This window comes from Pelophylax lessonae, assembly GCF_965119305.1.
Source record: "Pelophylax lessonae genome assembly, chromosome: 6".
Lineage (NCBI taxonomy): Eukaryota > Metazoa > Chordata > Amphibia > Anura > Ranidae > Pelophylax > Pelophylax lessonae.
In genome coordinates, this window is record NC_138773.1 from 1,153,928 (window position 1) to 1,169,538 (window position 15,611).

The following is a 15,611-nucleotide window of genomic DNA, read 5'->3' on the forward strand; positions in this document are numbered from 1 at the left end:
CCAAAAAGTTCTGTAGAGGACCGCTCAGCAGCGCTGTCCGCATGGAAAGAAAGGCCTGTGGAGCGATGTGCCCAGGTCTAGGGAGGGGCTCCAGCCCCTCACGCCTCCAGGAACTCCCACTGCAGCCCAGCTCTGAAGAAAAAATGAGCTGGGTGTACCAAGATGGCCGCCGCCATGAACTACACAAGGTAGGCTACAAGAAAATGGCGGCCCCACATGCTGCGGCGGTAAGGGGATCCCCGGGGGCCCCCACCACACTAACAGACGATCGATCGGCAGGTAGGCCCTGGGGAGCCAGGGAGGAAGCCCCCCCCCCGCACAACAGCCGTCCGCACCGTTGGGACCCCCCCCCCTCGCACCCTTAGCGGCCTGCACAAACAGCCAGCCACCCCACACACACACAAACACCCCCCAGGGGGGGGGGAGAGGGACACCACAGGAGGGGGGTGCACAGGGGGCAGGGTTGCCAACCGTTCCGTAAAATACGGAATCGTCCCGTATTTAAACAGACAAGTGCTGTTCCGTATCAAACTGATACGGAACGCACTTTGTTCCGTATTCCGCGGTACCTTATTGGTGTTCATCACTTTCATCATGTAGTGACTGTGCGTCCCCTCCCCTCCGCCTTCTGACCAATTCCGTAATGCTGTGCCGATGACGTCACGACGTAACCCCTCCCTGCATTCCCGCCCGGCGCCCGCGGTACCAAGAAGAAGAAGAGAAGAAGAAAGAAAACTAGCTGCTGCTGCAAGAAAGCGAGCAGAGCACAAGAGAAAAAAAGGTAAGCAGAAGAGAGAAAAGGGGAGAAGAGCAAAGGAAAGGGGAAGGTTGAGCAAAGAAAAGGGATATTAGGCAAAGCAGCAGATAAGAGGAAGGAGAGCATCCCATCAGGAGAGCAAATAAAATGGGAAGAAGAGACAACAAAATGGGACGGAGAGCAGTAAAATGGGGAAGAGGAGGGCAAAGGGAAGGAGAGCAGAGAAAAGGGAAGGAGATTTAAAAAAAGGGGAAGAGGAGCAGAGAAAAGGGATAAGAGAGCAAAGAAAATTGAAGGACAGCAGAAGGAGCAAAGAAAAGGAAGGAGAGCAAAGAAAAGGGGAAGGAGAGCAGAGAAAAGAGAAGGAGAGCAAAAAATGGGGAAGAGGAGCAGAGAAAAGGGATAGTAGAGCAAAGAAAAGGGGAATAAGAGCAGAGAAAAGAGAAGGATAGCAATAAAAAGGGGAAGGAGAGCAAAGAAAATGGATGGACAGCAGAAGGAGAGCAAAGACAGGGGAAGGAGAGCAAAGAAAACAGAAGGAGTGCAAAGAAAAGGGAAAGATAGCAGAGAAAAGGGGAAGGAGAGCAAAAAAAGGGGGGGGGGAGAGTAGCAAATAAAATGGTAAGGAAAGCAAAGAAAAAGTTATGGAAGTATAATTATATAAAGATATTTGTAATACACTTCCTTAAAATGTTGTCTTATTTTTTGCACTGGAAAAAACATCCCCCGCCCCGCCCCCTCCTCCCGTTCCTTATTTCCATTTCAGAAAGTTGCCAACCCTAACAGGGGGACAGAGGGGAACCCAGATAAGTGAGGGTCTGACCATCCCAGGAAGGGGCCCGCGTCCTCCCCAGAGTCAGCCATGAGGAAAAGGGGGGAAACATTTACTCACCATACCAGAACAGAGCAGGTGCCACTCCAGACAAAACCCCTCGCCGCTCAGTGGGGGGGGGGGGGTGTCGGCCAAAAAGGACGCTGCTACTCGGTCGCCGACCGGTCGTATGTGACTCGGCGGGACGTTTAACCCACATAGTGGGACTATGTCGCGGCCGACCCAGCGCGGAGCTAGGGCATGCACGCGCTCGGAGGCCGGCTGGGGTGACCACTGGATCTCAGCATCCAGCCCGTCGTCAGATCCGGCATAATTGCTTGTAGATCTCACAGGAACAATTCGGAGAAAAAAAGCTAGCTAAAAAAAAAGAATATCTAAAAAAACTTGCCAGGACCAGAGATCCCAGCAAGGAACTTAGGTCTTTACTCCTGACTAGACAGAAAAAAACTGACATCCCATAGCAGGGAGAGAGAGGGTATACCCCCTGGGACTGCCCATAGGTGTAGCCAGAACTTTTTTTCTGCCTAGTGTCCTACTCCTGTAGGGGGCAGTAATACCCTACGGATATCAAGATATGGAATCTGTGTCTGTCAATGAGCGACAGAGAAAACATGGCGTATTTGATATGTTTGATGCGGAGCCTGCGTTTAGCTTCAAGGAAAGCTATGCGATTCGGCAGAGAAATCAGGGAAAATTGCAATCCTGCTGTTTCCAAAAGGGTTAATGCCCTTCTCCCTGTTCAATCTGAGGATGGTGTCTCTATCCCTGTAGTTGAGTAGTTTAGCAATGAAGGTGCGGGGGGGGGCCCCTGAGGTGGAGGTCTGCCCGAGAGACGGTGGGCGCGCGCTCCACTGCAAAGGTAGGGGAAAAGGCATCACCACTATATGTGTTTATTAGGAGCTGCTCCAAAAAATCCGCTGGATCAGATTCCTCAGCTCCCTCAGGCAGACCTATTAGCCTAACATTGCAGCGCCTCAATCTATTCGTCCTGTTTTATCAGTAGCTGTCTCACCTGGAGCTGAAGACGATCAGAGGCACTCTGCAGGGGGGGCAGGGAATCCTTTCTTGCCGCCGATTCTGCGCTCGGTCTCTGTGACCCTTTCCTGCAGCTTCTGTTGATCCTGACGGATCAAGGATATATCCACCTTGACCTCCTCGATTGGCAGTGAGGGAGGCCTGACGCAGGGATATTGGCTCCAGCATAGTCTCTGCTCCCGCCGCGCTCACCTTAGCCCCGCCTCGGCGCCATCTTGGGAGGAGGTATCCTTGTCGTTCCGGCGGTATTTATCAAGTTTAGCGAGAGTATCTGCTGGTTTCTTTGGCGGTGACATGGCTCAGTAGATGCGGGGTCACAAGTACTATATGGGGGACCCAAAACAGGAGCTCGGGGATCAGAATTTTCGGGTGAAATGATTGTAAGCCGGTGGAGCTCTGCTCACTTGCTTCCCACTTCATGCCGCTGCAGGCCACGCCCCCTGTCTAGTTCTTGGTTGCAATAGGTAGCTAGAATATCTGATACCTATGTTCAAGACTGAAGGAAGCCGTATACTGACGGAAGAACACAAGCACATTGTGCGTCGATCACATCACACCTATGAACTCCTCTATCATCTCATTCCCATTTTCAAGCATGGCTATTACCTCTAGTGATGACAAGTTTAGGGGCATTTCATATCACTGCATTCCCATGTTCTAGCGTGCCTATGACCTCCTCTATTATCTCAATCTCGTGTTCCAGCATGGCTATGACCTCCTCTATCATCTCATTCCCATGTTCCAGCATGGCTATGACCTCCTCTATCATCTCATTCCCATGTTCCAGCATGGCTATGAACTTCTCTAATGATGACAAGATAAAGGTCATCCTATATAAACTCATTCCCATATTCTAACATGGCTATGACCTCCTCTAGGGATAAAAATGTCAATGTCATTCCATATCATCGCATTCCTATGTTCCAGCACAGCTCTGACCTCCTCTATCATGTCATTTCTGTGTTTTAGCATGCCTATGACTGCCTCTATCGTCTCATCTCCATGTTCTAGCATGCCTGTTACTGCCGCAATCATCTCATTCCCGTGTTCTAGCATGCCTGTGACCTCCTCTATCATCTCATTCACATGTTTCAGCATAGCTATGACTGCCTATATCAGGGGTCTGCAACCTTTAAGACAAAAAGAGCCACTTGGACCCGTTTCCGAAGAAAAAAAAAAACTGGGAGCCGCAAAACCATTGCGACATTTAAAACAAATATAACACTGCATATATTGTTTCTTACCTTAATGCTATATATACACAGGATCGTGCAGTCAGCTGTCAATCTGAAGAAAAAAAGGACTTTCACTTAACAATGTAAAATATATTTTTGCAAATTAATAGCTAATTAAAATATTTAATTTACCTGGTTAATGGGACTTTTGCTCCTGAACCTCAGTGCTCAGTGTCTGCACATCAGGGCTGTAAGATGTCACCTTCATTTTCACACAGGCTTGCAAGCTGTCATCTGTGAGGCGTGATCGTTGTTTGTTTTTAATATAGTTCATGTTGGAGAAGACCTGCTCACATACATATGTGGAACCGAAGATCGACAGGACTCCAAATGCATACTTTTTCATGTTTATATAAGTGTTGGGGATGGCATTCCATGTTTCAAATACAAGTTTGTCCTGTTTGGGAAGGTTTTCAATGTCACTCCATTTATGATTCTGAGCCAGAATGGCCTTCTGACGGGCAACATCCTCAAGAGTAGCGGTCAAGCATTTGAACTTGGACACCCATATATCTTTGTCGGCTATATCGGCCAGTTCCATCTCAAGATCAGGTTGACTTACACCTGCAAATGCAGTCATATTCAATAGGGATGGATCGATCGCCAGGGGAGTGACAGGGAAGGATAATGTGGTTTTTTCCTCTCTGAACTCACAGAATCGTTTCCCAAACGAGCTTTGCATTGCGGTGATTGCAGACGTGAAATATTCCACATTTATCGTATCATGACTTTGTTTGAACTCTCTCAAAGAGGGAAAGTGAGACAGTGTACCTCTCTGGAAATCTTTGACAAACACTGTCAACTTGCGCTCGAATGCCAAAACCTCCTCCAGCATGTGCAGGGCTGTGCCTCCTTTCCCCTGAAGGGTTGTATTTAGCGTGTTTAGATGGGCTGTCATGTCTACCATAAAATGTAATTTTTCCAGCCACTCTGGCTGTTCCAGCTCAGCAAAGGTGAGCTCTTTGCTGGCCAGGAAGGTTTTTACTTCTTCCAAACATGTGACAAAGCGTTTTAGCACCTCGCCTCTGGACAGCCACCGGACCTTGTTGTGGAGCAGGAGGTCAGAATATGTGCTTTCCACCTCATCCAATAGCAAACGGAACTGACGGTGGTTTAAACCCTTTGCCATTATCTTATTAACAATCTGAATGACCACATCCATCACTTTTGTGCATTCGGGGGGAAATGTTTGAGCACACAATGCCTCTTGGTGCAGGATGCAATGAAATGACAGCAGCGTTCTACCCAGTGCCTTCTGCAGTAGAGCCACAAAGCCCTTCTGTGCTCCTCTCATGCTCGGTGCCCCATCAGTAGCGACTGAGACCAGGTGGTTGGTGTTTATTTTTTTAGCACTTAAAAAGTCCAGGACAGCCTTACAGACATCCTCACCCCTTGTTTGGTCTTTTAGTGGTATCAGCTCAATCAGTTCTTCCTGTGGCCCAAAAGAGTTCACATATCGGCAGAACAGCGCTATTTGTTCAATATCACCTTTATCTTTGGACTCATCACAGGCGATGGAGTAAGCCACAGCTGAATTAATGTCTTGAATTTGCTGCTTGCTAATGTTTTCTGCCATTTTTAGGGTTCTGTCTTTGACAGTCTTCGCAGAGAGAGGCATGTCTTTGATTTTCTGCACAATTTCATTCTTGTTTTTGAAGTCCATGTATAGATGTTCCGAAATCTTAATGAATGCTTCTTTTATATACTCTCCATCTGTGAACGGCTTCCCGTGCTTGACTATTTCCTGAGCGGCTACAAAACTAGCATATGTTGTGGAATTTGCAGACTTCACCCACTTCTTGAAATTATTTTTGCTCCTATCAACCTTCCTCATAAGTTCTGCAACGGCTTTTCGTCTCTCATCTCCATCTGGATATTTTTCAGCAAAGGCTGTGTGTTTATTCTGGAAATGTCTTGCAATATTCGACTTTTTGTTGTTTGCAAATTTCTCACCACATATTAAGCATACTGGTAAACCAGTCTTGTCAGTAGAGAATGCAAATGATTCTGTCCATGTATCATTAAACACTCTGTTTTCTTCAGAAATTTTTCTTTTCTTGCCTTTATCCATGGCTGGCCTACCGGGGGTCCAAAAAAGGGACGTAATTAGAAATCAGAGGGCCCCATAGCAAAATTTGCTATGCCCAATAATCAATGCCCCAAAATGCCATAGAAAATTAATCAGGGCCCCAGTGTACCATAAATAATAATCAGTGTCTGATGTAAATAATAATTAATAATGCCCCTTTCAATGTAGTGACCAGCATACATGCCCCTTACAATGTAGTAGTGACCACCATACATGCCCCCTTTCAATGTAGTGACCACCATACATGCCCCTTTCAATGTAGTGACCAGCATACATGCCCCTTACAATGTAGTAGTGACCACCATACATGCCCCTTTCAATGTAGTGACCAGCATACATGCCCCTTACAATGTAGTAGTGACCACCATACATGCCCCTTTCAATGTAGTGACCAGCGTACATGCCCCTTACAATGTAGTAGTGACCACCATACATGCCCCTTTCAATGTAGTGACCACCATACATGCCCCTTTCAATGTAGTGACCAGCATACATGCCCCTTACAATGTAGTAGTGACCACCATACATGCCCCTTTCAATGTAGTGACCACCATACATGCCCCTTTCAATGTAGTGACCAGCATACATGCCCCTTTCAATGTAGTAGTGACCACCATACATGCCCCCTTTCAATGTAGTGACCACCATACATGCCCCTTTCAATGTAGTGACCAGCATACATGCCCCTTACAATGTAGTAGTGACCACCATACATGCCCCTTTCAATGTAGTGACCACCATACATGCCCCTTTCAATGTAGTGACCACCATACATGCCCCTTTCAATGTAGTGACCAGCATACATGCCCCTTACAATGTAGTAGTGACCACCATACATGCCCCTTTCAATGTAGTGACCACCATACATGCCCCTTTCAATGTAGTGACCACCATACATGCCCCTTTCAATGTAGTAGTGACCACCATACATGCCCCTTTCAATGCAGTGTGTGGGCCAGGTCCCCCCCCCCTGAGGCATCACTTCACTTCCATGCCCCCTGAATATGCAGAGACCACCATACATGCCCCCTTCAATGCAGTGTGTGGGCCGGGGCATCACTTGCAGAGACCACCATACATAACCCCCTTCAATGCAGTGTGTGGGCCGGGGCATCACTTGCAGAGACCACCATACATAACCCCCTTCAATGCAGTGTGTGGGCCGGGGCATCACTTGCAGAGACCACCATACATAACCCCCTTCAATGCAGTGTGTGAGCCGGGCCGCGCTCAGGCTCCCCCCCAGGCATAAGTTCACTTACCTCACACTGGTGCCTGGCACGGGAGTCTGGATGGACGTCATCCTTCTCCTGCATGCGCGCCGCTGCCCTCCGATCTGACAGCGGGCGGGAAGGTGACGTCGGGACGGTGCGTGACTAACGCACGCACCGCCCCCATGCGAGTCACAGCCAGTACAGTGAGGAGCGCCTCCTCCCCTCGCTAGTATCCGCCCCGGAGCCGCGGCAAAGAAGTAAAAGAGCCACATGCGGCTCCGGAGCCGCGGGTTGCCGACCCCTGCACTAAGTGAATCGAGAACTCTTGGGTGTAAGCCATCTCGTCCTGGTGATTTATTCACACTGTGTTCTTTGGGGACTGTGGGGTGTAAGCTGTCAGAATGTTTATACTGCTCTGATAAACAGAGTCTATTTATGCAAATAAGCAAAGATCTGTAAGTAAGGAGGTTCTTAACTTATTTCCATAAATCAACAAAAATACGAGATCGTTTTAAGTGTCACTAAACTGAAGATAAGAAGAATACAGTTTTGTGCAAAAATATATATATTTATTAAATACTTCAGTGCAGAATAAATGTCAAAAAATATAACTGGTAATAAACACAAAATGTTTATTTCTAGTTCCTCCTGTTCTGAACTGTATTGTCTTCCCTCAAATTGTAAAGCGCTGTGCAAACTGTTGGCACTATATAAATCCTGTATAATAATAATAATAAAAAAAATGTGGAACTATTTCAATAAAATGTATCACACAGGTAATGTGAGAAATGTAATCAAAGAATATTATTACAGAATATTTAGGTAACCAAAACCAATGACTACTAGAATACGATTAATAGCCTACCAAGAGTACACAAAAGATGGTAACAAAATCTAACAGATTTGACACGTGACTTCTCTCAGCCAACAGATGTTCACAACACAATGTTTAAAGAAATGCATGGACAAAACTTGTTACACCATGCACTGAGTCTTGTTAAAAGTCCAGATAGTCTTTGGTAAAATAAACTATTAAGTTAATCTATTATTAAGAATACATCATAACTGACCCATTTACTATGGCCAAAATTAGCCTAAAAATACAAGATAATAAAAATTAAACCAATCATACTGCACTAAATTCAAACCTTGATGCTACAAGTCTAAGTGTAAGAATGGTTCAGTCAGGTGTATGCGGCAAATTAATTGCCTGTAGGAAAAATAGAAATATATACTTTACCAAACAAACTTCTATTTCTGTTGCCTGGGATGTCACGCTGTGCAGCCTCAGCTTCAAATATCACCCATCAATGTCCCAGAACCTCCTTCAAAACATCTTACTCCTTTCTTGGTCTGTTCAATTCTCCCCCTCTCCTCACTGACAAGAAACGTTTATCCTATAGGAATGTAGGCGGGGATCTTGCTTTCCATATGAAAAAATACCTCAAAGGGGGTTTATTCGCTAAGTTTCTATAACTCTGATCTGACTTTGAAGATCACCAGGGAGCACTGTTGGATTACATACAAATTTGGGGCATTGAATTTAATTTCATTATTTTCTCTGGGTGTAAGCCATCGAGTTCTGGTGATTTGCTCACACTAATATCTTTGAGAACTCTCAGGTTGAGGCCATCCTGTCCAGGTGATTTGATCACACTGAGTTCTTTGAGGACTCTCGGGTGTAAGCCATTTTGTCACACTAAGCTCTTTGAGGACTCTTGGGTGAGAGCCATTTGGTCACACTAAGTTATTTGAGAGCGTTTGAGTAGAAGCCATATGGAGCTGGTGATTTATTCACACTAAGCTCTTTGAGAGCTCTCGGGTGTAAGCCTTCCAGTTCTGGTGATTTATTAACACTAAGTTCTTTGAGAACTCTCAGGTATTATTAAACCGGTTCTAGTTATTTTGGCCACACTAAGTTCTTTGAGAACTCTCAGGTGTAAGTCATTTAATTCACACCAAGTTCGTTGAGTACTCCCGGATGTAAGCTATCCGGTCCAGGTTAAATAGTAGTTGAGGTTGAATAAAAACAATAGTCCATCCAGTTCAACCTGTGTCGGTGTGAATCATTACCCCATACCCTTGAGTGCCGGTTCACATTTATGTGATGCGGGAACGCTGCAAATATACAGCGTGTTCCCGCATTGCATCCGCAGCACAGGCAGTTCACACTGCCATATGTGATACGCTGGGGGTGTCAATTCAAAGTTAACGACACCCCCAGATCAGATCGCAGTGCGATCTGAGAGTTTGCACAGAATCGAATCGCATTAGTGTGAACCACCATGCGATCCGATTCTGCTGCGGACCAAAAAAAGGGTCCTGTGTGTGTTCAGCCATACAAGCTGTATGGTTGGATTTGCACCGCACAGACATTGCATGTAATTTTAGGAGCAGTGCGCTCCGAATTACATGCGATCTCTGTGATCGCATAAATGTGAACCGGCACTGAATGTTAATGTCCTTGAGTCTTTTAAAAGTAGCCATACTCCCCGCAGTTACCACCATTTGTGGCAGAGAATTCCACAGTCTTGTAGCCCTTACTGTAAAGAACCCCCTGCTTAGCCTGAGGTTAAATCTCTTCTCCTCTAATCGCATTGTATGGCTTCGAGTCCTCATGCATTCCTTGCGACTGAATCGTTTTTTTTCTATGCTCTGATCACCATTGAGGTATTTTTAAATTGCTATCATGTCCCCTCTCAGGCCTCTCTTCTACAGGGAGAATAAATCAAGCACCTCCAAACGCTCTTCGTAATTAAGGTCCTCTAATCCCCTAATGAGTTTTGTTTCTCTGGACTCTCTCCAGCTCCAACACATCCCTCCTGAGGACTGGCGACCAGAACTGGACAGAATACTCCAGATGCGGTCGGACCAGAGTTTTATAAAGTGGAAGGATTATAGTTTTATCTCTGGAATACATCCCTTTCTTTATGCATGCTAATATTCTGCTGGCTTTGGCAGCTGCAGCTTGACATTGCATGCTATTGCCTAGTCTATCCTCTACCAAGACTCCCAGATCTTTCTCCATTTTTGATACCCCCAAAGGTCCCCCCCCTCTTGTGTATTTTGCTTTTACGTTATTGTTCCCTAAGTGCAATACCTTGCACTTCTCCACATTAAACCTCATTTGCCATGTAGTTGCCCACTCTGTTATTTTTTTCAGGTCATTCTGTAAGATTTCTCCTCCCGATGTGAAGTTATTGCCCTGCCCAATATTGTGTCATCTGCAAAAACTGAGATCGAGCTACTGACCCCATCCTCAATGCTATTTATGAATAAATTGAACAAAATTGGACCCAGAACTGAGCCTTGGGGGACTCCACTTACCACCTCAGACCAGTCCGAGTATGCATTATTTACTACCACCCTTTGGACACGCCCCTTTAACCAGTTCCGTATCCAAGAGCAAACCTTGTGGTCGATGCCTGTAGACCTTAATTTATAAATCAACCATTTGTGGGGAACTGATTTGGCCATACTAAGTTCTTTGCGGACTCTCGGGGGCAAGCATTATGGTCCTTGTGGCTTGCTCACACTAAGTTCTTTGAGGACTCTCGGGTGTAAGCCATCCGGTCCAAGTGATTTATTCACACTAAGTTCTTTGAGGACTTTCGGATGTAAGCCCTACAGTTCTGGTGATTTGTTCACACTAATATCTTTGAAAACTTGCAGGTTTAGGTCATCTGGTTCTGGTAATTTATTCACACTAGGTTCTTTGGAAACTCTCAGGTGTAGGCCTTCCTGTCCAGGTGATTTGGTCACACTAAGTTCTTTGAGGACTCTCGGGTGTAAGCCATCTGGTCCTGCTGATTTTGTCACACTGTGTTCTTTGAGGACTCTGGGGTGTAAGCCATCCGGTCCTGGTGATTTGTTCATACTAAGTTCTTTGAGAACTCTTGGTGTAATGCCCCATACACACGTGCAGATTATCTGCAGACTTTTGTCTGCAGACTTACCTTTTCTATGTAGTGCAAGGGCCTGCCGGATTACATACAAATTGAAAGTGTTTAGGTTTGACCTCATATTATATGGTTTTGGTAAGTCTGCAGACAAAAGTCTGCAGATAATCTGCACGTGTGTACGGGGCATAAGCCATCCGGTCCTGGTGATTTGTTCACACTAAGTTCTTTGAGAACTCTTGGTGTAAGCCATCTGGTCCTGGTGATTTGCTCACACTAAGTTATGTGAGGACTCTCAGGTGTAAGCCATCTGGTCCTGGTGATTTGTTCACACTAAGTTCTTTGAGAACTCTTGGTGTAAGCCATCCGGTCCTGGTGATTTGTTCACACTAAGTTCTTTGAGAACTCTTGGTGTAAGCCATCTGGTCCTGGTGATTTGCTCACACTAAGTTATGTGAGGACTCTCAGGTGTAAGCCATCTGGTCCTGGTGATTTAATCACACTAGGTGTTTTGAGATCTGTCCGGTATAAGCCATCTAGTCCTGGTGATTTGGTCACATTACGTTCTTTAGGACTTTCTGGTGTAAGCCATCTGGTCCTGGTGATTTTGTCACGGTAAGTTCTTTGAGGACTCTTTGGTGTAAGCCATCTGGTCCTGGTGATTTGGTCACATAGTGTTTTCCTTTGAGGACTCTTGGGTGTAAGCAATCTGGTCCTGGTGATTTATTCACACTGTGTTCTTTGAGGACTCTTAGGTGTAAGCCATCTGGTCCTACTAATTTGGTCACACTAAGTTCTTTGAAGATTCTCAGGTGTAAGCCATCCGGTCCTGGTGATTTGGTCACACTAAGTTCTTTGAGGACTCTGGGGTGTAAGCCATCTGGTCCTGGTGATTTGTTTATACTAAAGCCTTGTACACACGTGTTGAAATTAGGCCAGGAATTTTCGTCTGACGACCGATCTGCCGATTGTCGGATTGTTAGTATGATGCTTCCGACAACCGACTCCGACTTTTCGGCCGAAAAAAATCCTGGTGTGCAGGTTATAAAATTTTTGTCCTCCGTTAAAACACGTCCGATTTTCGTGCAGTCAGTACAGATTTCGACAGGGAAAAATCTGATGAGCAAGACTGGGCATGCTCAGAGAGGAAAGAACACAAAGAAAGCAATCCAACACATGACATCACTTCTATCACATGACATCACTTCTATCACATGACATCACTCCTATCACATGACATCACTTCTGAAGTAGAATTCTGTCGTGAGGTAAAATTTGTGTGCAGTCTAGAGCACATTCCAACCAACAGACACCACTCTGGACAAAAGACAGACGACCGGTCGGTGGAAATTCGTTGCGTGTGTACGAGGTTTAAGTTCTTTGAGGACTCTGGGGTGGAAGCCATTTGGTCACATTGAGCTTCTTTACAACTGCGCAATTCCCAGCGACAGGAACGCAGTGCCGTATCGCAAACTATGGCCTATCAGGAGGGGGTAAATCTTCCAGGGCTCAGAAGGTTAAATTAAGTTAAAGTGCCCCCCCCCCCCCTGTGCTCCTGCACACAACAGTCCCACGCACGTCAGTCCCGCACACGTCTGTCCCGCACACGTCTGTCCCGCACACGTCTGTCCCGCACACGTCTGTCCCGCACACGTCTGTCCGCGCACGTCTGTCCCACGCACGTCTGTCCCGCGCACATGCAGTGTCACACAGGACGGGCAGTAATTCTATCAGCCGACCTCCTCTGTACATATAATGTGGTCAGTCTCTCCACCAATCAGAAGGGGCCCAGTTATAGAGAGGGAATTTTTCCTCCCAGGCTCCGCCCACTGCCGGCCATATTTCTGAAGGCCGAGGCTCCGGCATAATGGCGGCGGGCGGCCATATTTCCGGAGATTTCTCCACAGCAACATGGCCGCCCCTTCCGTTCCCTGCGCATGACGTCATTCCGCTGCAGGCACGCAGTACGTCGCGTCAAGTAGGCGGAGCCTGAAGAGAAAGGGAAAAGACCGGAGACGGAGGAGAGGTCCGGGGGAGACGGAAATCACCGGGGGGAGAAAAAGAGAAACACCGAGAGAGAGAGAAACACCCCCTCCCCCCACCGAGGATCGGCAAATACACCCCTCCCCCCCCAATCTGTCTGCATTATATACAACCCCCTCCCCCCCCAATCTGTATTATATACAACCCCCCAATATAATATACAGATCCCCTCCCCCCAATATAATATACAGATCCCCCTCCCCCCAATATAATATACAGACCCCCCCTCCCCCCAATATAATATACAGATCCCCTCCCCCAATATAATATACAGACCCCCCTCCCCCCAATATAATATACAGATCCCCTCCCCCCAATATAATATACAGACCCCCCTCCCCCAATATAATATACAGACCCCCCTCCCCCCAATATAATATACAGATCCCCTCCCCCCAATATAATATACAGACCCCCCTCCCCCAATATAATATACAGACCCCCCTCCCCCCAATATAATATACAGACCCCCTCCCCCAATATAATATACAGATCCCCTCCCCCAATATAATATACAGATCCCCTCCCCCATATATATTATATACTGGATGATTATCCCCCAATATAGAATATCACCCCTCCCCCACTGTAATATACAGGATTGGACCCCCCAGGATCCCCACCCCTCCCCCATAATATAGAGTATCACCCTACACCCACCCACTATAGAATACCCCTCCCCCCACAGGTGACCCCCCTTCTACTGACATCCCCCTCCCCCCATAATATAGGGGACCCCCCCTTCTACTGACATCCCCCTCCCCCCATAATATAGGGGACCCCCCTTCTACTGACATCCCCCTTCCCCCATAATATAGGGGACCCCCCCTTCTACTGACATCCCCCTCCCCCCATAATATAGGGGACCCCCCCTTCTACTGACATCCCCCTCCCCCCATAATATAGGGGACCCCCCCTTCTACTGACATCCCCCTCCCCCCATAATATAGGGGACCCCCCCTTCTACTGACATCCCCCTCCCCCCATAATATAGGGGACCCCCCTTCTACTGACATCCCCCTCCCCCCATAATATAGGGGACCCCCCCTTCTACTGACATCCCCTCCCCCATAATATAGGGGACCCCCCCTTCTACTGACATCCCCCCATAATATAGGGGACCCCCCTTCTACTGACATCCCCCCTCCCCCCATAATATAGGGGACCCCCCCTCTACTGACATCCCCCCTCCCCCATAATATAGGGGACCCCCCCCTTCTACTGACATCCCCCCTCCCCCATAATATAGGGGACCCCCCCTTCTACTGACATCCCCCTCCCCCCATAATATAGGGGACCCCCTTTTACTGACATCCCCCTCCCCCATAATATAGGGGACCCCCCCTTCTACTGACATCCCCTCCCCCATAATATAGGGGACCCCCCCCCTTCTACTGACATTCCCCCCATAATATAGGGGACCCCCTTCTACTGACATCCCCCTCCCCCATAATATAGGGGACCCCCTTCTACTGACATCCCCCCTCCCCCCATAATATAGGGGACCCCCCCTTCTACTGACATTCCCCCCATAATATAGGGGACCCCCCTTCTACTGACATCCCCCTCCCCCATAATATAGGGGACCCCCTTCTACTGACATCCCCCCTCCCCCCATAATATAGGGGACCCCCATCCTCGGTGTTTCGGGACCCCGTAGCCCCCATCCTCGGTGTTTCGGGACCCCGTAGCCCCCATCCTCGGTGTTTCGGGCCCCCGTAGCCCCCATCCTCGGTGTTTCGGGCCCCCGTAGCCCCCATCCTCGGTGTTTCGGGACCCCGTAGCCCCCATCCTCGGTGTTTCGGGACCCCGTAGCCCCCATCCTCGGTGTTTCGGGACCCCGTAGCCCCCATCCTCGGTGTTTCGGGCCCCCGTAGCCCCCATCCTCGGTGTTTCGGGACCCCGTAGCCCCCATCCTCGGTGTTTCGGGACCCCGTAGCCCCCATCCTCGGTGTTTCGGGACCCCGTAGCCCCCATCCTCGGTGTTTCGGGACCCCGTAGCCCCCATCCTCGGTGTTTCGGGACCCCGTTGCCCCCATCCTCGGTGTTTCAGGACCCCGTAGCCCCCATCCTCGGTGTTTCGGGACCCCGTAGCCCCCATCCTCGGTGTTTCGGGACCCCGTAGCCCCCATCCTCGGTGTTTCGGGACCCCGTAGCCCCCATCCTCGGTGTTTCAGGACCCCGTAGCCCCCATCCTCGGTGTTTCGGGACCCCGTAGCCCCCATCCTCGGTGTTTCAGGACCCCGTAGCCCCCATCCTCGGTGTTTCGGGACCCCGTAGCCCCCATCCTCGGTGTTTCGGGACGTTGGTTGTCTTCTCTTTGGTGACTACCTCAGTTCTCCTCTCAGGGGTGATCAGACCTCCTGGTTTGGCCTTTTCCGGCACTACGGGGGATGTGATTGGATGCTGACCCTCTACAGACGACCTCCGGTGCCCCGCCTCCTCTCCATAAACAAACATTTCTAGGCGTTTATTGACCGATTGTTGGCCGCCTCCTCCGCCATCGC

General features: G+C 48.2%; 1 protein-coding gene across 1 annotated transcript; it reads right to left on the bottom strand.

Annotated features, from left to right (window-relative positions):
* Window positions 1-3,880: 3,880 nt before the first annotated feature.
* Window positions 3,881-5,930, bottom strand: LOC309557756 (general transcription factor II-I repeat domain-containing protein 2-like; the record flags this gene model as incomplete). Its single annotated transcript, XM_082260523.1, has 2 exons — window positions 3,881-3,911; window positions 3,992-5,930. The coding sequence occupies one exon, from the start codon at window positions 5,928-5,930 to the stop codon at window positions 3,996-3,998; it is 1,935 nt and encodes a 644-aa protein (XP_082116649.1). The 3' UTR covers window positions 3,881-3,911; window positions 3,992-3,995.
* Window positions 5,931-15,611: the final 9,681 nt, after the last annotated feature.